Genomic DNA, 25,681 nt, shown 5'->3' on the forward strand with positions numbered 1-25,681 from the left:
ATACAATTGTGAAACAGTAAGCAGTGGTATAATTTGAGAAGTCTATAAAGCCGTCTAAAGAGCTAACATAAAATCATGGGGATCAAAAGAAGTACTGGGAAGAGGAAAGCAGTAACAGACACGCAAGCAGAGAATAGAAATTAGAAGATGGTTTGGCTTGTCTAGTTACAAGCAGCAGGGAGGCGAGAGGTACACTCTATACATTAACAACCTGTAAGGCAGCCTCTAAGCCAAGTTAGATAAAATTAAGTTTAGGAGAGTCAAACATCTTGAGTATGGACAGAAGCAAGTGCACTGCTTGCATGGGAGTGCCAAAACAGTTAGAAACGATTCAGAGGGTATCACCACTCCCCAACTTGAGATAAAAGACACCATTCTCAATTTGCTTCATTTGCTACATAACGGCGATGGAATGTCTGCTATTAGTATGGCCAACAGGTGGATAAAGGATGTTCGATTTTAAAGCTGGAAGCCGAGGATACTGAAAAGAAAAGAGACTTCTCTGTACAGGAGGTTATGGATTGTACTAGAAGACGGACATTAGATAAAGCTGCAGAACAAACTGGATTAGCTACTGAGATATATAATGAATAGATTGATATATATGTTCCAATTTAGCAGTCCTCTTTAATCATATCGGGAAGACTCATAAGAACTATAAGCGCTCTAGTTCCTAGTTGCAAGTATGTGTCAAAGTTTAAAACCAGGAAAAGACACCTCAATGTGAGAGCTATACACTAATCTCTCTGCTAAGTGTGGACCCTATCAATATAACAAAAAGTTTGTCAGATAGACTGGATTCAGTCATTTACTTCTTAGTACACACCAGTTAGAAAAGTTTCATCCCTACATAATGGCACCTCAGTGATTTAATACATTCAATCACAGCAACAAGTCATATCGCAACAAGTTATAATCGCCCTATGGTTACACCTATAGTTGTGGGAATTGTTGAGAGGTTTATTTTAATTCCTAAACTAGACCTTACAAAGAAATTCCCTATAGAGAGAGGGCCAAGGTTAGGTTGCCCTTTTAACCTTCTTTTTAATTTATACATTAACACTTTTACCTACAAGATGAGAAACACTAAAGAAATATATTTCTTTCAGTTTGGTTAGTATGGGAATAATTTAGCTCTCTCTATGCAGATGAGATCACAAGTTTCACATCATGGAACAAAAAAACTATGCCTAAGTAAGAGGAGGTAATTAGGGGATTCTCACAATTTTCAGGCTATAAAGCAGTCTGCGAGACAATGCATTGGAATATCAGCTTCCACGTCCCCACTGCCAAAGCCAAGATGAAATAACTAGGCATTATAGTAACATATGATATAGGAAAAACAGCCCAGGTGAATCTAGAAAGGGTCACAGCTGATTTTAAATTTCTATTAAAAAGAAGGAAGGATATCAAAGGCACTTTGACAAAGGGAAGCAATATTATCAAGATGACCACCCTTTCCAAAATCAGGTGCATTTTGGCACTATCCCTGTACACTGAAATGAAACCAGATCCTATAAAGTCATATCAACAACTTAGTCCAGAAAGGGAAAGGAGAAAGGAAGACTCATAAAAGAAACTGACTACATCACTGACTAATGGAAGGCTGGGCATTACCAAACATTCAGCTTTTGCTGCTGGGCATAGAAAGTAAAGGTACCGAGGTCGGTAGTGGCTTTTTAATGGAATATTACACACAAAAATTGACTGCTGGCTATTTTTGAATGAAGGCAATGGAAGGGCTATCTACACATGTTCTACTTAAACAAAAGTCAGATTACAATTACTGCATGTTTCATCTAGGACTTGGTTGAAGATCATGACATTTCTGGATTCCCATTATTATGGGTATTACAGCTCCTGTGGGATTCCATGGGAACTACAAACAGTTTACAAGCTAAGGATGTTGTTGAAGATACCGGGGATAATAGCAGATTTGCTGTAAACTAGAAGGATTATTTCCTGTGAACAGTTTACACAGATTACAGAGGGGGATCTCTTCAGGTTCAAGCTGCATCACATAATAAAAGTGACTGAAGCGAGGAGATTCTAGGGGCAGTAAAGCCAGGATATTCTAGGCAAAGTAACTCCAGCCAAGGCAGATCGTTAACTTCTTAGCTTCTGTTGCAGGTAGTTGTATCAAATACAGGGAAGGCTAAAAGAGATTGGAATAGATGGCACAGCTAAACATGTTACCAAGTTCGGGCAGGAAGTTAACTCCGGTACTATTTTTGACAAGGAAGTATCCAAGTGGTATCAACTATTATTGAAAACACAAAGGATGGAGGGGTTGAATGCAATCTGAAGTATCTGCTTACCAATGCTGGAAGGAACAATTATATGATGAATATTGACACACTACACACGATGTGTGGCCGGCTGCTCTGAAAGGATGAACTGCTTTACAATTTGCATGCCTATTGGTTTTCAAATTAACTTACAAACATATCTCCTGGTTCATTGGTCGGCTGCTATAAATGCATTCATACTTTCAGCAGATGCCGATGTCTGAAAATTTACTAGGAAAATGAAAGAAGCGGACTCAGAGATCACAGGAACACATAACTTACAAGTTACTGAAATCTTAATAATTGGCACTACGGTGACTGACTTGGAGTTTAAGAGAGCAGAAAAATACATCTTGTTTTATTTTTTAAAAAGGTCCTGGCTAGGGGTAAGAGTTTCCAAATGCTCTAAAGATGTGTTCTGAACTTCTTTCCAAGAATGGACGTTTGCCAATCAAAAATGTAATTCCAAACTGCTAAGTGTGACAGGGTACAAAGAAAACCTTTTTTGGAATCTGTTCTTGTAACGTTATAAATATGTATCTCCACACATTAACTAATACTGCCTGATGGTTATGAACCATATTCAGGGTCAGAAGGACGTTAAAAGGTGTGCTTGAGGCCACCCTAACTATGCAGAATATGTTAGATGACGAAGTTCGGACCCATATGGGCCGATGCACAGAGATAACATGGGTGATGGTTACTGTCACTAGCTTAATTGATGATGTGGTACATGTGTGTTTGAGGGGGCGACGGGTGGGACTGGTGTCAACACGCAAAGAATATCATATTGTATTGGTTATTGTATTCATTGTGTTCTTGCACAAGGAAGCAGTGCTTCTGTTTAAAAACAATAAAATGTGTTGGTATTTTTTTTATTTTAAAGAAGGCCCTTACAGGCTCATTGCTTACGGTTTATCCTATACCAAGCAGTGATTGGAAGGACAACATCAGCATTCAGTACAGTTCTGGGTTTGGTGAATTTCAGTATGTGAAGTCCAAAATATTAATAACTAAATAATATCTGAGGGTGTCACTGTGACCTGCAGTATTTATCTCAAGGTTCCCGTCACCATTCTTCATATGGAACCCCTTATGGAACCCCTCGGGTACTCCAAGCCACAGATACGGTAAAATCCATCAATACCTGGTAGTCCCAAACCAGCGATTATATAGCTTTAAGAAATGATTACTCACAGTTATAAGGATGGAAGGCAAAAGCTTGCCTGAAGCTTAATTACTCAAACAGAATGTGCTATTTACCAACAAAAGCAGGCAGCCACATGTTGAAGACTGACTTTCAACCATTTGCTTTAAAGAATCAATCCACAACTTTTAGACTGCATCAAGTCACTTGGATTCCATTTGAACAGCAGCCTGACATTCAAGATACACATTGCTAACAAGATTTAAGCACTTTTGCATCAAGTCCTCCTTCTCTGCAGAGTCTAGGCGCACCTCCCAAAATCAGACTTTAGACTATGCAAACAATGATGCTACCTCTTCTAGACAGAGAACTCACCCTGTTCCACATGCACTCGAGACAACCACCAGGCACTTTTGAAAAGTACCATCCTTGTTTCTGCATAAGCCATCAACCGAGGAAACACAATCGCATCACATTCAAGCTTAACTACTGTGATGAGACTGCATCCTTGCTCCCAGTCCAGAGTGCACCCCGGGGCTAAATTTGCTCACCTCCTTTCTGCAAGTGAGGAGGTGAGTAGGTTCCACTCTGATGTTATGCCCAGCTCGGACCCTGGAAGGGGTCAGTGGTCAATTTAGAAGTTTCTGTGCTGCACAGAGGGGGGAAATATATGCCTTACAGACTTCGTTCTATTCAGAACCCTCTAGTTCCACCCCATAAAGATCACGACTCACTGACAATTAAGTCAAGGGCCTGTACCTACTCCAAACCTCTTCACAAGGTTTTTAGTTCCTATAAATGGGCACACCAACCTGCACACAATTTTAACTTCCCTTCCATGAGAATGATTCTTTGTTTTAACTCATTAACTACCTTCAGTAAGTATAAAGAAACAGTGGAGGGCTGAAAATAGGGTTAGATGGCCAAGGACTACAAAGAGAAGCTACAAGAAAGTAATGTTGGTATGCCCTTTGCCTACGAGTGACAAACTGAAGTCATGAACTGGGGCGCTAAAGAGGTGCCGAAGGAAGCGACTGAGTACTTCAGCCTACAATTGTAAGCTGCCTACTGAGTAGGATGTGAATAAACAACCTAGCTCCGCTTGAAACGTCTTAACTGTCCCACACAAGGGGTCTGCCACAAGTCACAAATGGTTCACTTTTCTTTAATTTGGAATTGGTTTGCCTAAAAGAAGGACGAACTATACAACTAAATCAGTTACAAATTTCGAAACATCAGACAATTTCAGCAAACCTCGGATGCCCAATTAAACTATCTTGCTTTAAGTGGAGTTAGACGAATGCAATTTATCAGTGTAATGTACGCAAAGTAAGAAGTATGGGTCATAATACGTATTTAAAAGGTGGTCTCATTTTTCACACTAACACACCACACCACCACCACTAAAAGAGTAATAAATAATTACCCTAAAAATTAGCCATAATTGCTTCAAGACGTCTTCGAGTTCACGATCCCCCATTTCTTAACAATTACACTGGGGTTATCAGCATTTGTTTCTAGGGACTCATCAGTTAGGTTGCTCTACCAGTGCTTACCGTGTATTCGGTGTAAAGACATTTAGGCGCACATTATTTAAAAAATCTCCCTAGGAAAGAAAGGCTACAGAAGACATGGAGTTTAAAGACACTGGGGTCTAATCGTCACTTTAACAAATTTAAGAGAAGGCTTCAGGTGTAAAGCCACGAAAAGAACCATCTCCTTTTCTCTGCTCCTTCTGTTCAGACAAGAAGCTTTTGACTTTTTGAGTAAAATGGCGAGGTCTTTCATTTTTATTGTTTCTATTTAACCCATGTTGGTTATGTCCTCCTCCTGCAACAGTAGTACACCAACATACAGATGAAGGGCCCGTAGAAATAGTGGGTTGTCAGAGCATATGACATACATCAATTAGTATTTAAACCAACACTAAAATCTAATGTCTTTTTAGGTCTTGCCTAGACAGCGCCTGCCTCTGGGACTTCACAATCTGCATTCGGACTCAGGAGTGCCTGAGTGGGGCAGCAGGATACTGTCTGCATGGGGCCGGCTGCTGGAGTGTGTCACTCATGCGGTTACCTTCCTTGGCAGCTAGGTCACGCGTCGCCCCCCCCCCCCCCACCCCCTGGTTTCGCTAGGCACCTCATAGTGCTTTTTTTTAAAAAAAACATCCTGTTATCCACCACTGTCCGCCCCTCAACATACCTACCTCCACCCGATTGACAAAACCAATACGCCACCCATTGGTGAGATCTACTGGCTTTATCAATGCTTGTTTTATGAAACACTCAGGGAGAACTCCATCGGGGAAAAGTGGCTCTGCCCCAATTAGGCTGACTGACTGGAGGCTCTCAGAATGTTTTACATAAGAGCAGTGATTTCAGTTATACAGGGAGTCTAGTGAGGGATAAAGGCCCCTTCACCAACAATTCAGTCATGATTACAACAAAGGTGTTTAGTGAGGGCTACCAGTCTCCTAAACATATGGGAGGATGTGCAGGCCAGGCATGACTAAAATAAGGATATTCAAGAAGGAGGACTAATGGAGCTTAGTGAGGGCTGCAAGTAACTTCATCAACTTAAGGGGATGGGCGTGTTAGTCTAGACTTTGATAAAGGGATTCATGATGGCGAAGTAGGAAAATATGTAACTAATGGTCATCTATTCAGTCCTGGAATATTCATATCCATTTTATTTACTCCAAGTTTCTGTTAATTGTGAATCATGTCTCAATGCAGTCAGAGCGCTTTACAGTATTAAGGGTACGTAGGTTATAAAGAAGTGAAACCTAACACAGGTATAGTCAAAGTGGAAGATACAATTTCCAAAGGAACTACACAAAAAATAAAATCATAATTGTGAGACTATCTGCAATAATTACAGAAATAACAAGATGTGGCCAGACACTAATATGACCCATAATGACAGCACTGAAAAAACAGGAAGAAGTGGAAGCAAGCTGATAAAGACAGACACAGTAAGAAGTGTCAAAATAAATGATGATCTTTCAGTTCTTCTGCAACACTGAACAAGGTTGTTTCAGCACATGAAACCCTGGTCTAAAAAGGATGATGCTTTTCCTAAAGTCAGAAGAGTCTAGGCGCAGTAACTCCAGCCTGGTGAGCTTCTGAGCTAAATAAGGAGAAGAACCACTGTGATTAATTCTGTGTAGCAGGCAGGTAATGTTGAAGATGCATCAACTGTCTATGAGGAGCAATTGTAATTCAATTGGTTCCAGAGTGATGTCTTCAAAGCACAGCGTGTTGTAAACAGGCCAGTGGTCTGTTAGGAGGTAATCCCTTTCGACATCCTTGTAAGAAGGCAGTTCACAAATTTCAACCTAAGCCGAAAGGTGCTTGGACCACCAACTTGAAATCATGCTCTGGGGAGAGATTTATGATGCATTTTAATGCCCTAAAAAGGATCAGGGGCTTTCTATATATGTTTTTCACATGGAGTTAACAATTTAGTCTTTGATCTGCTTTAATGCTTTAGGATCTGGCCCCATCACAATGATGGGAAAACAGCCAAGTGCAATAAAAACGTTCAACAAAGACTGGATTTCTAGACCTAAGATCGCTGACTTTGGCTTCAGAGTGAAAGAGAAACCTCACCATATTCGTACCGCTCCAGAACACCATCTGCAACCGACTCCACTTACCCTGAAGTGATGCACACAAAATACTCTCGCTAGTCTGTAAAAACTGGACCCCAGAGATCTTAGCGTTTATCTTTATTTCCAACAGTGCAGGGTTTCTCAACCATTAGAGCCCTACCAATTAGAGGGTCCCGTGAAGAATGTTAGTGTTTAACAAGAACCAACGCTGTTCCAACCAACTTAGGTCTCTTGTTCCCCGAAGACCTTCCTCATGCTCTCTCCCTCATATAATAGCACCTAATTTAACTGTATGGTGTGTATTTCTCCTTATTCACAAATTAAAACTGCACCTTCCCAGAGGTTGGTGTTCCAACACTTACTTGGGCGTCTCCACACTTTAGAAAGTCAAGATGTTCTTTTACGTCTAATGTGAACTCGCTTGTGAGCAGAAAACCACTTGTGTTTCACATCTTAATCTTCAAGTGATCTGTACCGAAGTCTAGCTGTTAAGTTTGCAGAATGTGGCATGGGTGCAGTACAAAACAGAAGGGGCATGGGGGTTTCATTGCCTTCTTATGGGCATGGACTGTGAAAGGAGAGGAAGATTTACTTTGTGCTTTGGTAACATTCATAATGAAGACTCTGTCACTGGAGTTATAGAGGGAAAACTGATGGAAGTATTAGAAATTAAATGACATACTGACATCTGAGGTGATTTTTTCCCCACAGGCCTTTAACAGAAATAGTCCAGTATTTCAAGGTCAGCAAGGTCCTGTTCAGTCATTTGCCCTTCTTTGATAGGACAGGAATATTGTGAAGGTACAAGGTGTCTTCTACAGCCTTTCCCATTTCAGGATGTTTTAAAAAGGTTTTACTTTTTTTTCATTACATTAAACACCCAAGCCGCACACTGAGTAAAAAAAATAAAAAAAAAAAAAAAAATTGATTCTGCACTTTTTCCCCCTTAGGTTCAATGGCCGTTTCAGTCTATAGAGCAAACCCTCCTATGTTCATTCAGTAATGTAAACTCTTCAACAAAGCCGCTTGGTAACTTATCTAAAAATGCAACCAAGAGATCCAATAGCAAAAATCACAGGTGCACCGCTCATTCAGATTTAAATGGAGGATGGAGACACAAGGTATGTGGCAAAACAGAAGAAGGACCACTGGAGTACCTAGAGCAGGATAGGCCAGCCTTTCAGAAAAGGCCTAGAAAACATATATAAATCCAGTAATGACTATAGATATGCTTTACTAAGCAGTCCACAACAACCAAGAAAGCATTCATCAAAAAACAGACGTGACCAGAATAAAATAACGATAATACTCTTTCACCATGAAAAGAAAAAGAGAAAAATATTAAAGAAATCAGAAATCTCTTTATGTGACCAGATTTTAAGTCAAAACAAATGTGAATATAGAGGGCATAGTTCAAGATCTTCTCTCTGCAGAGAAGAATATGTATGAATATGTATGAACATTACTTACAATTCCATGATGAACAGCACGGACATTTTGTTGAAGTGCAAGCGCTCAAATATACCCTAGTTGCACAACTACAAAACACATTTTTGGGAGTCTACCAAATATTCGAGCCCCCAGTAACAATAGCAAAGTCCATGCTCAATGCTTATTGGACGAGGTATTCAGTAAATGGAAGAATTTTGACCCGTTGTCTATAACACACAAATGGAGTTATTGTTTTGCTCCTAAAAGCTCAATAATAATACACTAAGCAAGGACCTCAAACTCAGACAGGTGTTTCTCTTCCCCAAGCTTTCTCCACTCATACTTACTAAGCCTCGCCTTCTCTTGTCCACTCCATCCTCCTTAGCCAATGAAAAGTGGTGGCAATAGGTCTCAAGGTCGAAAAAAAGACAATTTATTTAAAGCAAGTGCAACATCTCCAGAAATTATGGGTCTAGTCTTGAGTAGTCACAGCATTGTTCATTGATGATCTGATATTAATGGGGCCTACGGCAAGTGAATTTCAGGCTTAAAAGTGGAGAAAGCTGGACCTCACGATAGCAGGGTTTCTGCATTCTGATGAACAGAGACATATATTACACTCCTGCGTAAAATATTTATTTACACTGGATCCTCTCCTGCCTGCAACAGAAAAGTTAACGAAGGTTCTGAAGAATGGTTACAGCACATTTAAAGAAGAGAATTCGTACACAGAATACTCGGGTTGGGAATGCCAAACATCTCAGTTAAAAACAAGGCACTGCCTCTTACATTTGCAAGGAAATATGCCATGCGGCAAAGAAAGCCCTTGCCGGTGGATCCTAATATTCTGCTCGTTTGTAGTTGCGACAGTTTAGCCTTCAGTGAGCAGGGATGCATGTGGAAAATGCATTCTTGCAATAAACAGAACAGTTTGGAGTTAATTTGATCATTTCCCTCCCACACATTTTTCAGTGTTTCACAGGAGTCTGGGGGATGGATCACCAAGGAGCAGTATTTTGGGATACTGTGTGAGCCATTAATTCCTCTTCTAGTAATTTGGCCTTCAGAAGATTGAAATCTGTGGTGAAGTAAGCTCTGCAATATATGAGGTCAGCACATGTCGAGATTGGAGATACGAGAAAAAATGCTTTTGTGCAGTTTGTATTCCTTCTGCATATCTCCAAAAGAGTGGAAAACTATTTTAGTCATTACGCCCCCCCACACCCCCCCCCCACCGGCCTAGAGATTCCTTTGTTGTCTCATCTTCTAAAAACCTGCAGTCTTAAACTTGACCCAGCAATGTGCCCTACCACAAAGGGGTTTCTTTTTTTAGTTTGCCTCCCCAGCCTCATTCCCTTAAGGGCTCTCGCCATATCCTGAAGGTACTGTGGGTGGCCAGTAATAAAAGTAAGTCCATTTTACCATCCAAACGAACGAGTTACTTACCTTCGGTAACGACTTTTCTGGTGGATACATTAGCTACCTGTGGATTCCTCACCTGATGAATACTCCCATGGCGCCAGCATTTGACGGAAATCTTCTTACTAGTCTCTGCACGTCGACGAGGACGTCACTCTAGCCCACGCGACGCCGTCTGACGTCATACAGGCAATAAGAAGTCCTCGCCGACGTGCCGATGACAGTACCAACATTTTTTACGTGCATGAGAATAATAATAATAACCCAATGCAATGAAAGAGCAAAGCAACATCTCTTAAATATTGTAAATCACACAACATTGCAATAAAATAGCTGTAGATTTAATATAACCTTTTTTTTTTTTTTTTTTTTTTAAACAAATAAATATATTTATACATACGAATCATGTATATACCCAATATATATATAGATTTATATATAAATATACACATATATACAAATATCATACATGCAAAATGTATTGCAACTTTGAAGACCAAAAGGAGCACACTCAAGGATTGCTTGGAGAGACCAAAAAGGCAACGGGGAGGCGGGTGGGACCGTGAGGAATCCACAGGTAGCTAATGTATCCACCAGAAAAGTCGTTACCGAAGGTAAGTAACTCGTTCTTCTGATGGATACAACTACCTGTGGATTCCTCACCTGATGAATAGAGTCCCAAAGCAGTACCACGCCCGGCGGTGGGTGCCTAAATGGTCAAACCAAGAAATCCTGCAGCACTGACCGTGCAAAATGACCGTCCCTTCTGACCTCAGAGTCCAAACAGTAATGTTTCACAAAAGTGTGAAGGGACGACCAAGTTGCGGCCTTGCAGATGTCAACCACAGGAACACCCCTGGCCAAGGCCGAAGAGGCCGACTTAGCTCTGGTGGAGTGAGCTCTAATGCCCTCAGGCGGATCCTTCTTTGCCAAAGAGTAACAGATTTTAATGCAAAGAACAACCCACCTGGAGAGTGTTCTCTTGTGGACTGCCTTTCCTCTCCTCTTGCCCACGTATCCGACAAACAGCTGATCCTCCAGCCTGATATCCTTCATTCTGTCGATATAGAAGCTCAACGCCCTTTTTGGGTCCAGGCGATGTAGTCTTTCTTCCTCCTTTGAAGGATGAGGCGGAGGATAAAACGTGGACAAAGTGATTGTCTGAGCCAAATGGAAGGGTGAAACAACCTTCGGAAGGAAAGCAGCCTTGGTCCTCAACACCACCTTATCCCCATAAAACGTTATATAAGGGGGTTTAACCGATAAGGCCTGCAACTCACTCACTCTCCTTGCAGATGTTATAGCTACCAGGAATACTGTTTTAATAACCAAATACCTTAAGGGGCAAGAATGCATAGGCTCAAAAGGGGACCCCATAAGGAAAGTCAGGACCAAGGACAAATCCCATTGAGGCATAACGAATGGTTTTGGAGGATATTGATTCAGAAGACCTTTCAAGAATCTGAGAACAATAGGGGATTTAAATAACGATGGTTGGTCTGGAAGACAAATGAAGGCTGACAAGGCCGACAAATAACCCTTAATGGTAGCTACTGCACAACCTTTCTGCGCTAGAGACAGTGCAAAAGACAAAACATGTGACAGATGAGCATGTAAGGGATCAATCTGTCTCTCTCCACACCACATAACAAATTTAGACCACCTATTAGCGTAGATAGATTTAGTGGAGTGTCGCCTGGCCGCTAAGATAACATCCACTACATCAGGCGGGAGAGAGAAGGAACTCAGGTTGCCCCGTTCAATCTCCAAGCATGTAGGTGCAGACTCTGGAGGTTGGGGTGTAAAACCTGCCCCTGCGACTGCGAGAGGAGGTCTGCCCTGAGAGGGAGACGGAGCGGAGGGCACAGTGAGAGTTGGAGAAGGTCGGAGTACCATACCCTCCTTGGCCAATCCGGAGCTATTAAGATGACTTGGGCCCGGTCTTGGCGAATTTTCCTCAACACTCGAGGAATCAAGGGTATGGGGGGAAACGCGTAAAGCAACTGGTCGCACCAGGTTATCTGAAACGCGTCCCCCAACGCTCCCTGCATCGGATACTGGAGGCTGCAGAATAACGGGCAATGCGCGTTCTCCCGAGTGGCAAACAGATCTATCCGAGGAAACCCCCACATCTGGAAGATTAAACAGACTTGATCTGGATGGAGACGCCACTCGTGGTCTGCCGAGAATTGGCGACTGAGACTGTCCGCACGTACATTCAAGACCCCGGCCAGATGATTTGCCACCAAGCAAATCTGATGGTCCTTTGCCCAGGACCATAGCCGAAGAGCTTCTCTGCAGAGAAGGTACGACCCTACTCCTCCCTGTTTGTTTATGTACCACATCGTGGTAGTATTGTCCGTCAGGACCTGTACCGACTGACCACGAAGGGATGGGAGGAAGGCCTTGAGAGCCAAACGTACAGCCCGTAACTCCAACAGATTGATATGAAACACCTGTTCCTCTGGAGACCAAAGCCCTTTGATCTCCAGATCCCCCAGATGAGCTCCCCATCCTAGGGTGGAGGCATCCGTTATTACCGTGGCCACTGGTGGCGACTGCGCGAACGGCTTCCCCTGTGAAAGATTGTTGCCCGCAATCCACCACTTCAATTCCACAGCAGCATCTCTGGAGATCTTGACAGTACCTTCTAAATCTCCCTTGTGTTGAGACCACTGCCTTCGGAGGCACCACTGAAGAGCCCTCATGTGCCAGCGAGCATGCGTGACCAACAGAATGCAGGAGGCGAACAGACCGAGCAGACGAAGGACCTTGAGAACTGGAACTACCGCTCCATTTCGAAACATTGGAACCAATTCCTGAATATCTTGAATCCGCTGAGGCGGAGGAAAGGCTCGACTCAATGTTGTATCCAGTACTGCCCCTATGAACAGGAGGCGCTGAGAGGGCTCCAGGTGAGATTTGGGCACGTTCACCGAAAAGCCCAGGTCGAACAACAACTGGGTTGTTGACTGCAGATGATGCGACACAAGCTCCGGGGACTTGGCTTTGATCAACCAGTCGTCCAAGTAAGGGAATACTGCTATCCCCTTCCTTCTGAGCTCCGCCGCAACCACTGACATCACCTTTGTGAAGACTCGAGGTGCTGAAGTAAGACCAAACGGGAGGACCGCAAACTGATAGTGCTGCGACCCTACCACAAACCGGAGATACTTCCTGTGCGACTTGAGTATCGGGATATGAAAGTAAGCATCCTGCAAGTCGACAGACACCATCCAATCTTCCTTGTTCAACGCCAAAAGCACCTGTGCTAGGGTCAGCATCTTGAACTTTTCCTGTTTGAGGAACCAATTCAAGATCCTCAGATCCAGGATTGGTCTCAACTGACCATCCTTTTTGGGAATCAGGAAGTATCTTGAGTAACAACCTCGACCCTTTTCCTGCTCTGGGACCAACTCTACCGCGCCCTTTGAAAGGAGGACTTGAACCTCCTGTTCTAGCAACAGGAGGTGTTCTTCTGAACAATAAGATGGGCGGGGCGGGATGAGGGGCGGGAACTCCCGAAAGGGAAGGGCGTAGCCTTTTCCCACAATGCCGAGAACCCAAGTGTCCGTTGTGATAGACTTCCACTTGTGGAGAAAACGCTGTAATCTTCCCCCTACAGGAGAGGAGTGAGTGGGAAACGGTGGAAGCCTAAGGCTGCTTCCCCTGCTGCACCCCTCCAGAGGACGAGGAAGAGGCAGAGTGCTGTTGAGAGGCTCCTCTGGTACGGACCCCACCCCTCCCCCTCCCTCTAAATGACCTATAGGGGAGGGAAGAGGCGGGTTGCTGGAACCTCCCCCGAAAGGAAGAGGAATAAGAGCCACGCCCAAATCCCCGAAACCTCCTGAAAATTCTAGAAGAGGCAGAGGAAGAAGGAGCTTGCAGTCCTAACGATTTGGCTGTGGCTCTGCTCTCCTTAAATCGTTCCAAGGCTGAATCTGCCTTGGCTCCAAACAGTCTGTCCCCATCAAACGGGAGGTCCAGCAGGGTCGACTGCACATCCGCAGAGAACCCTGAGTTTCGGAGCCAGGCCTGTCTTCTTGCCACCACAGCCGTGCCCATCGCCCTGGCCACCGAGTCGGTCGTGTCCAGCCCAGACTGGATAATCTGGGTCGCGGCAGCCTGGGCGTCCGAGACCACATCCAAAAGACCCTGGGGAAGCTCCGTGAATGAAGACGAAATATCATCCATCAGCGCATGGATGTACCTCCCCAGAATGCACGTGGCGTTGGTGGCCTTCAACGCCAAACTGCATGACGAAAATATTTTCTTGGACTGCGCATCCAGTTTCTTGGAGTCTCTGTCTCCAGGCACCGTCGGGAAGGAACCAGGCGCTGACTTTGAGGAACAGGAGGCTTGCACCACCAAGCTCTCCGGCGTAGGGTGTCTAGAGAGAAAGCCAGGGTCAGATGGTGCAGCTCGATACCTCCTGGCCACAGCCCTATGAACGGCCGAGGAAGACACCGGCTTCTTCCACACCTCCAACACCGGATCCAGCAAAGCCTCATTAAATGGCAAGAGAGGCTCAGCTGCAGCAGAGGCCGGATGCAATACCTCTGTCAGCAAATTCTGCTTTGCCTCTGCCACCGGCAAAGGCAGGTCCAAAAAGCTCGCTGCCTTCCTCACCACAGCATGAAAGGAAGCAGCCTCCTCCGTATATTCCCCTGGAGATGAAAGGTCCCACTCAGGGGAAGTGTCCAGCCCACTGGCTGTATCCAGACCATGCAGTCCGTCAGAGTCCTCAATCTCTCCCTCCTCTAGGACTCGCTGGTACTCTTGCTCTTCTAAAAGACGGAGAGCACGCCTCCTCGAATGAAGTCTCTCCTCGATACGCGGAGTCGACATGGCCTCCGCCGACGTCGAAGAACGGCGCCGATCTCCAGAAGCATCTGACGCCGCGTCCGGCGCCACAGGCAGCTTCGGCGCCGAGGCAGGAGCCGGAGGACGAGGTCTTGGAGCCGATGGACCAACCGGAGTCACAGGGCAAAATCCTGACTTCGACGGAGGGGCAACCTCCGGGGCCGAAACATCCGAAGCCACCGGAGCGGCCACCGACGCCGGCACCGGCGCCGAGCCCACATTCCCAAAAGGGAGAAAGGGCATAAAGGGTGCCGGCCGAAGAGGCGCAGGATCACCCAACGAAAAGGCCAAGGGCCCCGAAGGACCAGCCGGAGCAGCTCCTGGAGCCATCTGCTGAAAGATGGTATACATCGCATTAAGAAACGCGGTACTATCGGCTCCAGGAGTGGGAAAAGCCGGATACTGGGGTGCCTGGATCGAGGGCGACCCCGACGCCGGCCTCGACGTCTGCGACGCCGGAGAAAACACAAGAGGCTGCACCACCTCAATCACTGACGCCTGACCAGGTGAAGTCGGTGACGCCGGAGAGGGCAACGCCGTCGATGGATGCGGCGTGACCGTGGGGCTGACCTCCCAAGTCCTCCGACGCCGAGCCGAAGGTGACCTCGAACGAGACTCCTTGCTGGAGTGACGTCGTGAGTCTCTACGGCGCCGGGAGTCTCGATGACGCCGGTGAAACCTTGGCGAAGAAGACTTCTTATGATGTTTCTCCTTCTTCTTTGACTTTGCCATGAATAACTTGGCCTCGCGCTCTTTGAGGGCCTTCGGATTCATGTGTTGACATGAATCGCAAGTCGAGACGTCGTGGTCGGAGCTCAAACACCATAGACAGTCGGAGTGAGGATCTGTAACTGACATCTTGCCCCCACACTCTCGACAGGGCTTGAAACCCGACTTCCTCTGAGACATTGTTACCGCAGAGAAGACTACGCAGCAGACAATACACTGTAACCACGAAGGTAACAGTAACTCCCTCGAAGATAACCGTTTCGAATGCACGGAAAAAAGGGAACTGTCATCGGCACGTCGGCGAGGACTTCTTATTGCCTGTATGACGTCAGACGGCGTCACGTGGGCTAGAGTGACGTCCTCGTCGACGTGCAGAGACTAGTAAGAAGATTTCCGTCAAATGCTGGCGCCATGGGAGTATTCATCAGGTGAGGAATCCACAGGTAGTTGTATCCATCAGAAATGTGCAGTTCGTGTGTGCCGTGCAGTCCATTTTATGGATGCAGATGCTGGGTCCAATTGTGTATCATGTTACTATCCATTGACAACCATCCAGTGGCCTGTTCTGTTATACAGGAATTTGAAGCATTTCATTGGGGCTATTCTGCAGGAATCCTGAGACCACAGGAATCCCCTCATTAGGGAGTTTGGGTGACTAAAGGAACTACTGAATGTCTCGAATGGAAAGTTCTGAAGATGCTACAGCATTCGTGGCAGGGTCACCATCTTAAAAACATCAAACCTGTCCTGCTCAGCTGGGACAGTGGGAGAGGAGCCTAGAATGCCAATTCGCTTTTCAACTAGTCCAACTGTATTTGGATGTTTTCATGTCATGCCCTTGTTCTTTCTTTCCGCAATGTAATCCCCTAGATATCTAAAGCCATCTGTTGCAATCGTGAGTGCTCTGGCATATGAAATAGGGGAATCAGAAAAATGCATAACATACTTTGAAGAACATCCAGTGTCAGAGTTGGTTCTTCTGCAAAAGCTGACATTCAGGGAGGAAGGTGGAAAATCGAGCCTTCAAAATAAACCCTTGTCTAAATGATGTAACAGGAACTCCAACAATATAATGTATTTCATACGAGGTCATTGACAGCATGTAACTGACTGGAAGTTGTAGGAGTTGCTCTGTGTAAAAGGGAGATGCTTGCGGCAGTCAGAATGCTTTCATTCATTCGCCTATTTCCTATAAATGGGTAGGCCATAATCCCGTGCCGTTCAAGACGGACTGCTTGAGCGTCATACTTTTAAAGCTGTTTCTTCTTGGGTAAAACATGACGTGTTATCTCTTCCGGTGGCACTGCTTCCCACCACAGATCAGGAAGAAGAGAGACAAGAGCACAGTGCAAGAGTACAGTGCTCCACAAACTGATCTTCCGTCAGTCAAACTGTCAGGGAGTGTGGGATGGAACATAAATGCGTAATAGTGACATTCAATGACGGTGTTAAAGGTCTGCACCTTTGCCTTTCCTTCGACTGCATACTTAAAATGTGATCTTAGATAACTGCTATGTTCAAGGCGGATTGTCACAATCTCTTTAGGTTACTTGCTCGAGTCTAATTTTGAGATCACTGACATCAATGCCTTCGAGTGACATGTCTGGATTACGGAAAGAGCTTTAATTTTTTAGCACTGAACCAGTCCAGAAGCTCCAGCATGAGGCTGCTCAGTGACCAAGAAGCACTTCTCATTTCAGCTCCTACCCACTGCAAGCAGCACACCCAGTGTAACGTTACCATGAAGGGGGCTCATGCACTCCACAGGCAGACACATCTGGGCAGTCATAACTAGAGCTTGTAGCTTGGGCGAGGATCCCAGTTTAATTTCCAATGGAAAAACTATGGCCTGCGTGTGCTATGGGTCGTAAACAGAGGACAGATCTCCTTGCACAACTCACTACTACTCATTACCCTTTACTGGTATAAGTTGGGTTATATTGTTTACCAACATTTAATCAATTGTACATTACAGTAACATGCTAAATTGGGGTGTATAGTTACCTTCAGATGAAAATCTCAACCAATGTTTTTACATTAGAAGGCCGTTTTACAGATTAGTTAATAAGGTATTAACAAACTTTTGGGAAAATGTACACTTGCTTACTTTTACATTTACACAATTGAATGGACATGTCTGGATCTGCCTTTCTAAGTAAATATATCATGAATTACCATGACACAATAGTTCACCATCTCTCCTCTGACTTCATGTTAGAAACTATTAACTTGCATAATTTGGAAAACAAGTTGGTGTTCTTTTGTTTGATTTCCTAACTTGAGGGAGAACAAATTATTAACCGGTTAACTAACAAGGTATCAATTAGTGTGATAAAATATATTCACTTGTACTTACCACCACATAAACAGCTTTCTCGCATGATGCGCCCACAGGTATCCATCCATTGGTTGCTCTTCTCCTGCTGATCCGTTGCTGTTTCGGATGAGCCTGACTTCTAGATGTCTTACTGTCAGCAGAATGAACGCAGCTACTATTACGGAAACCCGATTTGGAGCCACTGGGGGGCTTAGAGCTCTGAGGGCACTCGCGTGCCATCTTTAAAGTTGTCATTATTTGAGGTTCGGAGTTGGGCGTCTGTAGGTAGGGAACAGGCTCTGCAGCAGGGGGGACACTGGGAACAGGACATCCTGAGAGTGGGTGAGCAGGCGACATGGGGTTCCCTGCTGCGGGAATTGGTAGGCCAAGCTGGTCCAGAGATTTGCAGCTTTCTGGGAAAGAAAGAAGAGAAAACGGTATAAAAATAATGCAAACATAAGCAAACATGGACTCTAACAAGAATGTATCCCTATCTTGACGATAAAGTTCTAGGAGCTTTATTTTTCAATCAAGTTACCAAAACTTGAATTTTATCCGAAAATCAGTTGGCATTATAAAGATGGTTTTCACTGTCACTTTACTTCCAGCCAAGTAGGTTGGCCAAACATTTGCCAACACCCTTTTTCTAGCAGTTCCAAACTCCAGAGTTTTACCTAACTCAGCACAAAATAGAATGAGCAATTATCTTCTGCTCATCTGCCTCCTCGCAGTCTTTATACCCCCGACTTGTCCACCTCAGGAGACAGGCACAGTGCTGATTACAAATTAAATTTCATTCTCTGGTTTCTGTGTCCCCCAGCAAATGACTTGCCTCGCTCCCCTCTTACGAATGTGCCATAGCTTGCTTCCCTCTTCCAACCCCATGTTTTCTTATGTTCTCTCTGATACGCGTCCCCACCGAACGTTGTCTTCTCTAAATGTTTGCACCTTTGTTTTGCTTCATCATAGTCTCCAGCGTGTAATATGGTCAAGGAGAAGGAGAAATTGAATACCCATCTTAAGGAAATGTGTATTGGAAAGGAATGTAAGCCACCAATCTTGACCTAACTGATAAGGGAATTTGGATCTGCTAAGGCCCATTAAGACGGCTTAACCATCCTTTTCTGTCTAAACTGTCAATGCATTCGGAACGAATTTAAAACAAAACAGCAGTTCATGCATTTATGTGCAGGCTCTCACCATAGGAAGCAGAGAAATCAGAATTTTGACCCTTTGCTGTCGAACCTAGTTGGCCATTCCACCATTGATGATTAGGATGCTTTTACACTGCCTTCAATTGTGTTCTGAGGACAGTTACCAACGCTGTATATGCTTTGCATTCTGTTGGCAAAAACTACCAAATTTTATCTTCAGCTCTTAAGGACAATACAAATTAGCAAAACTCATCAGCAAGTTAGAAGTCCAGGCACCATTATAATGGTTTTCATTTGCCAGGCTAAGGGTAGTCACAGAAACATCTGAGTCAGTATTCACTGATGTCAGGTACAGGCAAGAGACTGGATGGTAGAGAGTTCATTAGTCGATTATTATGCAGATACATTTCTTGGGAAATTGACTGTTCAAGCCAAATCGAGACAATCTGGAGAACTGTGCCTTAAAAAAATAGGAATTACATGCAGGCAACCTAAGAACAATCTCTCATCAATGTTCAAGAAATAGTCCTTTTTAGCATTAATGGAACACTATTCTTCATGACGCAATTGGTTTAATCACCCTGAGAATCAATTCAGCAGTAGGAACCCTGAAAAGGAAACAGGGAAAGGATCACCTGTTCTGGCTCCCACAAAGTGAATGCAGATGTTTCGGACTTTTGGAAAGGAAGTCTCTCAGACTGTTGGCGGTTCTTTAGTCTGCAACCAGTTTGTATTTATTTGTAGAGATGCCACTTTGTCAAAATCACATACAAAATGTCAGGGATCAACGCAAAAGAGAGCTCTTTCAGAATAATTAATGTAAATGTACTCCTTGACAGATCTGAACCTTCAGTTTTAATTTTCTTCTCCAGGTAAAAGGTCTAGATTTCTTGGCAGATTTGCTGAACAGGACCTTCCTCTGCCAAACAACACTTGTCAACAAAAGCCACCCTCAGTGTACCTTTATGTGGGAAAGAAAAAATGTTTTACTTTCCCCAGTTCACCCACTAATTACAGGATTGAGTTACTTTCCCTTTTTCCCCCGATAAACACCCTTGTGCATGGATTATTTTTCTTTGTCTAATTGTCAATGTGCTGGCAAGGATCACAAGGGAGAAATCTCAAGTGAATCCCTCTCACCAGGTTCTAAGTTTTTCAAATGCTGTCTTGCTGATGGTTGAATCTTTCAACTTGGAAACTGGAAGGTTGTGGCATATGTTTGGGATCTGCCCAGGGATTTAATAGTTGTCTTTAAGACTTTGAGATGTTCATGTAAGCTCAAAGTTTATGACTGACAAGACTGACAATGGGCATCATCCTGGTCTTGGCATGGGGCAAACAATATTCAACCTTGTGACTGTGGTCCACAGCTTGAGATCTAGTCTCTTCAGAGGCAATATTATCAAGGCTCACATCTTTCACCTTAAGAAGTCAATGGTCAAATGGCCAGTCATCAGGCTATTCACTGAGCCTGTGTGTCGTATGGTGGGTATACATTTTTTCTCTTCAACCTAGTTAAAATGCTTGTTTGGCTGTACATACTGGTAGACAACTCTTGATCCAATTGAACATCTCTCTGGAACAATGAGAAGAGGACTATACTATTCATTATCATATGTGTATTACCTAAATTTACTTCGGTACCATATAACTCTCTACGCGCCATGTGCTGTGGTCATATCTTTATTATATCAGTGGGTGGCTCATTAGCACTAGACTTGGCGATAATATTTAAGCTAGCTAGCCATCTCATGGGTCAAGTCCTACTTCAGAAGGGATAACAGCCTATAAACAGGTCTCGTTTCCACAATGTAGTGAACAAGTATGGACTAAAGAGGTCTCATTGGTAAAGAAGAAGAAACTCCACTACTGAATGAAGGAAGAACCAAGCTTGTAAAAAACAAGGTAGGAAAAAAAAGTATTTGCTGTTTGGGATGGTGAACATGTGTAACTATCACTCAAACTTTCACTGGAGTAAAGATTTCCAGAACAGAAACACACAATATAAACATCTTGGTGAAGGAAGCTTTGAGAAAGAGCTAGATAACAACGTGTTGCTTTGCTGCCAAACGTGGAAGGGCAACACATTTATTGAGCTGGATAAATTATAAATTACACTGGCTGGAAGAAAAGGCCTTAATCAGACTAGTGTCCACCACAAAGTTACCATGGGTTAACAGATGGCTGTTTTAAATGAGAAAAAATATTCACCTAAGTGGAACAACACTAAAAGCTACGGTGCTGGTGCTTCTTTTCAATTTCCCAGTGGATATAGTAAACTGCCTTAGAGAAGCATCTAAAGCAGAATGTATGTGAAGATGAAAAGTGTTTAATTTGGAAGTAGGAAAGCCATGTCTGTTCTGCATTGATGGATCAGTGATTATCCTAATGATGAACATTAAGAAGAAAACAAGAAATGTGAACAAGGACCAAGATGGTGCTTGCAATAACTATTTCAGTGATGTCAGAGAAACAATTACTTTGTGAACAACAAAAGCAGTAACTAGGAGTCAGAAACAAAAGCAGAATTGTGGACCAGGGCTCCCTTGGAACTTTTGAACTACTGACTGCAAATCACTGAAAATTGGAGAAGTAGCATGCCAGCACACAATTTTATGGACTTAAGGAATCTGAAAGCAGATGAAGTTTATGTGAACAGTGATATGTATGTCTACATGTATATGCTATTTCTATAGCTTGAACCTAGCTAAAAGGCAGCAGGACTCTGTACCTGGTCAAAGACAGGCATAAAGTCAACGAGTAATAGGAGAGAAAAGTTGTTTCTGAATGGTTCAATCACTGTAACGTAGTGTTCTTTAAAAAAGGTGAGTCTTCCACTCGCTGCTAAATTCAAGCAATGTTGGGGTGGCCCAGATGGATAGGAATGTTGTTCTAGAACCTGGGTGCATTTAAAAGGCCTGGTGTCTTGCTTTTCTTCTTTTTTACACTTAGACTGCAGACTGATGGAGTTCTGTAGAATCATCAGAGACGATGAGCCGATCTGCAATATAGGTGGGGGTGATGCTTGTGATGGCTTTGTAAATTATGCAGCTGTTTTTGAAAATGGTGCGGGCTAGCAAGGGAAGCCAATTAGTTCCATCAGGATGGGGATGCTGTGTTATATTTCTTCAGGATGAGAATGAGATGTGTTGCGATGTGTAATATGCTCTTAAGAGTTGTCACTGTGGAGTCTCGGAGGGCGTTTAGTAGGCATTACCACCATACAGAATAGAGAGTATGAGGTCTTGACAGTAGTTGCGAATTAGTTTTCTAGAAGAAACTATTTAACTTTCTTTAGAAGGCAGAATTAATACCAGGTCATCTTTGTTTGTTTTTTAGCAATGTGTTCCTTGAGAGTGAGGGTGGTGCCCAAGTTGAATACAAGTGTCTTGGCATTCAGCTAAAGTTGGAGTTCAAAGCCACCAACGTGTATCACTGAGATAGTTTTGTACTGTTTCTTGTTTGTTGGTCTTTGCAAGTAAGAATTTTGTCTTAGACAGGTTGCATTTTAGACAGGCGCTTGACATCCACGTGTGGATGATGTCTGAGCAGTATTTGAGGTGTTGGATGTCTGAACTAGAGAAGGCTTTCAAGTAGAGTTGTGCATCATTTTCATACCGGTTGAATTTTGATGCTGTTTCCTGTGAGTAGAGCACCAAGTGGTCTCATGTAAAGGTTGATGATGACAGGAGACGGTATTGTGATCTGGATGCTGAGTCTTTTGTGACATGGAGGCTGGAAAAGGAGGGGGAGAAACAGTGAAGGACAATGCTAGTGAATCTCATTCCAAACACCAACGTGAGTATGAGGGAGTGCTTAATTTGATCCAGTGGTTTCCGGAGTGGGGCAACAGCACTTATTTTTGAGGGCCTGCACTTATTTTGGTGCCTCAAGTATTTACTGCAAGCAAAAGACACATTTGGGAAAGACGTAGGAAGAAAAAAATAAAAAAGCATCACAAAGGGAGAAAGAAGAAAGCTGCAAGTGTGAGCTGAAGGGGCAGGGAGTGCCTGTAAATAGATTAAAGTGGCGCATGATGGCTTCAGGATTACGCTGCCTTAGTATTCTGTGTTTGCACATTTAATTGCAGCAGCCAAGTGTTTCAGAGGAGATCTTTGGGCACCAGCACATTTTTATTTACAAATTAGGCAGCGGTATAAGGGTGGTATAGTCAACTGTCAAAGGCAGCTGAGAGAAGTCCAGCAGTATCTGGAGGCTAGGGTCATCTTTGTCGTCAAGAGAGCATCATCTACGATGCTTAAGGTATCAGTCTTAAGCCAGACTAGTAGTCATTGATGTGATGTGATGATGACTTTTAACATAGACTGCTATTTCAATTTTCTTGATGAGTGAGGTGATGAGCCGGTAGATGGGGAGGTCATCAGGGTCTAGTTTAGATTTATTTAGGAGTGGAACAATATGGTCTGTCTTGAGAGCTTCTGGAAGGATGCCCTAGGGGAGGGAAACATTTAAAATGGTAACTAGGGGTACAAGGGAGGTCCAAGAGAGAATAAAGTCTCTTTGATCTGTCAAAAGGGAGGTACAAGGTGTACACCCAGAAACTGAATAGAAATGTGAGACATGAAAATATCAGGGGATACAAAAAGCAGACAAAATGAAAGGTAGAAAGCAGAGACTAAGATGATAAGGAATAAATTCTTCTCTTTTTATGGAATGTACACCTGCTAAACCTCTTCCTGGGAAAAAAAAAATCAGACCTTTCAAGCGCTATTACAGCCCACTTTCTTGAAGATATATTAACAAACAACTAATAACAGCCAGCCTTGTGGTTAGGGAATAAGTGAATGCCATAATTCCCAATCTACAATCAGATGGACAACTCTTTCTAATGTCCAATGGAATGATCACTTTTCAAGGAGAGGGGTGAAGCAACGAAAAGAAAGAAGTATAGAATAGTCAAACTGTTCTGAGTTCTACTTAGAAAAACAAATGTAGTGCTCAAAGGCTCAAAAATCTGAGTTTTATTTTAAGAGGTCGAACTATTTTTAGATTCCACTGGACCCTTCTGGCAAGTGAACAAAAAAGAGGTGTTCTGTTCAGTCAGAAACTGAATTAGCAATTAAGATGCCTTTAAATCTTATCCTTGTCACACTTGCTCTATGTTCAGAGACAGAGGTTAAAAGCCATTTGTCTTCATGCAATGCAAATACTTTTCCTTGAGCCTGCAGAGTTCCAGGATTTTGTAAGGTGAACTGTCTGACCTGTGTGAAATGAAAGGCTTTTGGTATCCAGTTTTTCCTAATAACACACAACATTTATATAACTATGTCAACTTTACAAACATTTCAAAATATATTTCAGTAGCTATGAAAGACCATTTTTTGTACTTCTGTGAGATGATAAAATATTTTAATAGGATGAAAAAAAGTCAGAACACTTTACTTGGTGATAAGCAAATGATATAGTTGTATCAGTAAAGCTGCAAGTTAGTGTGAAGGTTTTTAGACATTTCTTGGAAAATTACTGTCTGTCTATAGCAGTGTGCTACCACATCATGCTTTAGTAATATATTTATTTAAAGTCAGTGTTTAAAAATAAACTGAGAAACACTCCTGCCCTGATGGCAAAGCTATTAGTAAACTAAGAGGCAAGTAATGCATGGATCATGTGTACCCTCTATGTGGGCTAGATTTATTATACAGGGAGCAAACGTTTAGAGTATTTATTCAAACAAAAGAGGATTGTCTACAGCAGAAATGCTGAACTCACATATTTGAAGGTGCACTCATGTGAGAATGAAGAAAAAGGTGAATGTAAAATACAATACTTGCCTAGGATCACACAATTTGAGACCCGTTTCCGGGTCAAGTACAATACAGTTAGGTCAAGTAGATTATTCAAGCTACCCGACCTGCAGGTCTAGTAACATTTTTATGATTTTCCGAGGCCTGTGCTCATATCAGTTCTTAACATCCTTGGCAAAGAGGAATTATAGAAAGAATACTAGAGTGGAACTTCAAGGGTATGCGTTCTACAGAAAAGGATGTCAATACTTTCGCTTAGCTAGGTCTCTATTAAAATACTGGGTTCTTTATTCATAATTCATGCCTCTGACATGCTTTCTTTTTCCTGAGCATTAAGTTTGATAGATTTTACACAGATTCCTTGTAAAGAGATTATAGTCCATAAACTGTATCTTTAAAGATAGGGGAGCCAAGCATGTTAGGTTGTAGATGATTTTATTGATAGCTAGCTATGTAACATCTATATTTCCCTTGACTGTTTTGCATTTTGTATCATCCGTACGTTTGTATGCGTAGGACATTTCTGATGTTTGGTAGGAGTAAAAAACTAAAGGCTTCACAAACGCTGTCAATCATCATTTTTCAATGCTTTTGAGCTGACCCTTTTTATATGTTTCTACCACTGTGAGCATGCACTGCACTGACAGTTGTATTACGTGTCTTTCGGCCTGGCATGAATACTACTGTGGCTGTCAGAAAGAAATCCATTCCAACTGCACACCCCTTTACCTACAAAAAAGTGTACTTTGTCATGGTGAAAGAAGTGGTGGAGGTTTCTGTGTGCAGGGAACAGGCCTGAGAGATGCCTGGTGCACACTTAAACTACGTACAGGAAACTACACGTTTCTGTCCCCGATACCTTCTACAGTATATTCAACAATGTCTCATTTCAAAGAAATGACAAAGCAGATTTCAAAAGGATTCCAATGTTTCTTTGCTCTCAGTCGGAACTCCT

The 25,681-nt window shown here is 43.2% G+C and overlaps 1 protein-coding gene across 4 annotated transcripts in view; it reads right to left on the reverse strand.

Annotated features, from left to right (window-relative positions):
• BAHD1 (bromo adjacent homology domain containing 1) overlaps positions 1 to 25,681 on the reverse strand; it is a 486,847-nt gene that overhangs the window by 74,287 nt on the left and 386,879 nt on the right. For all 4 annotated transcript variants that reach the window (XM_069208580.1, XM_069208584.1, XM_069208581.1 and 1 more), the window contains exon 3: positions 17,847 to 18,220. In XM_069208580.1, coding sequence (XP_069064681.1) covers positions 17,847 to 18,220 — 374 coding nt within the window. The remainder of the gene's footprint in view (positions 1 to 17,846; positions 18,221 to 25,681) is intronic.

The sequence above is a fragment of the Pleurodeles waltl genome, chromosome 9 (assembly GCF_031143425.1).
Source record: "Pleurodeles waltl isolate 20211129_DDA chromosome 9, aPleWal1.hap1.20221129, whole genome shotgun sequence".
Taxonomy (NCBI): Eukaryota; Metazoa; Chordata; class Amphibia; order Caudata; family Salamandridae; genus Pleurodeles; species Pleurodeles waltl.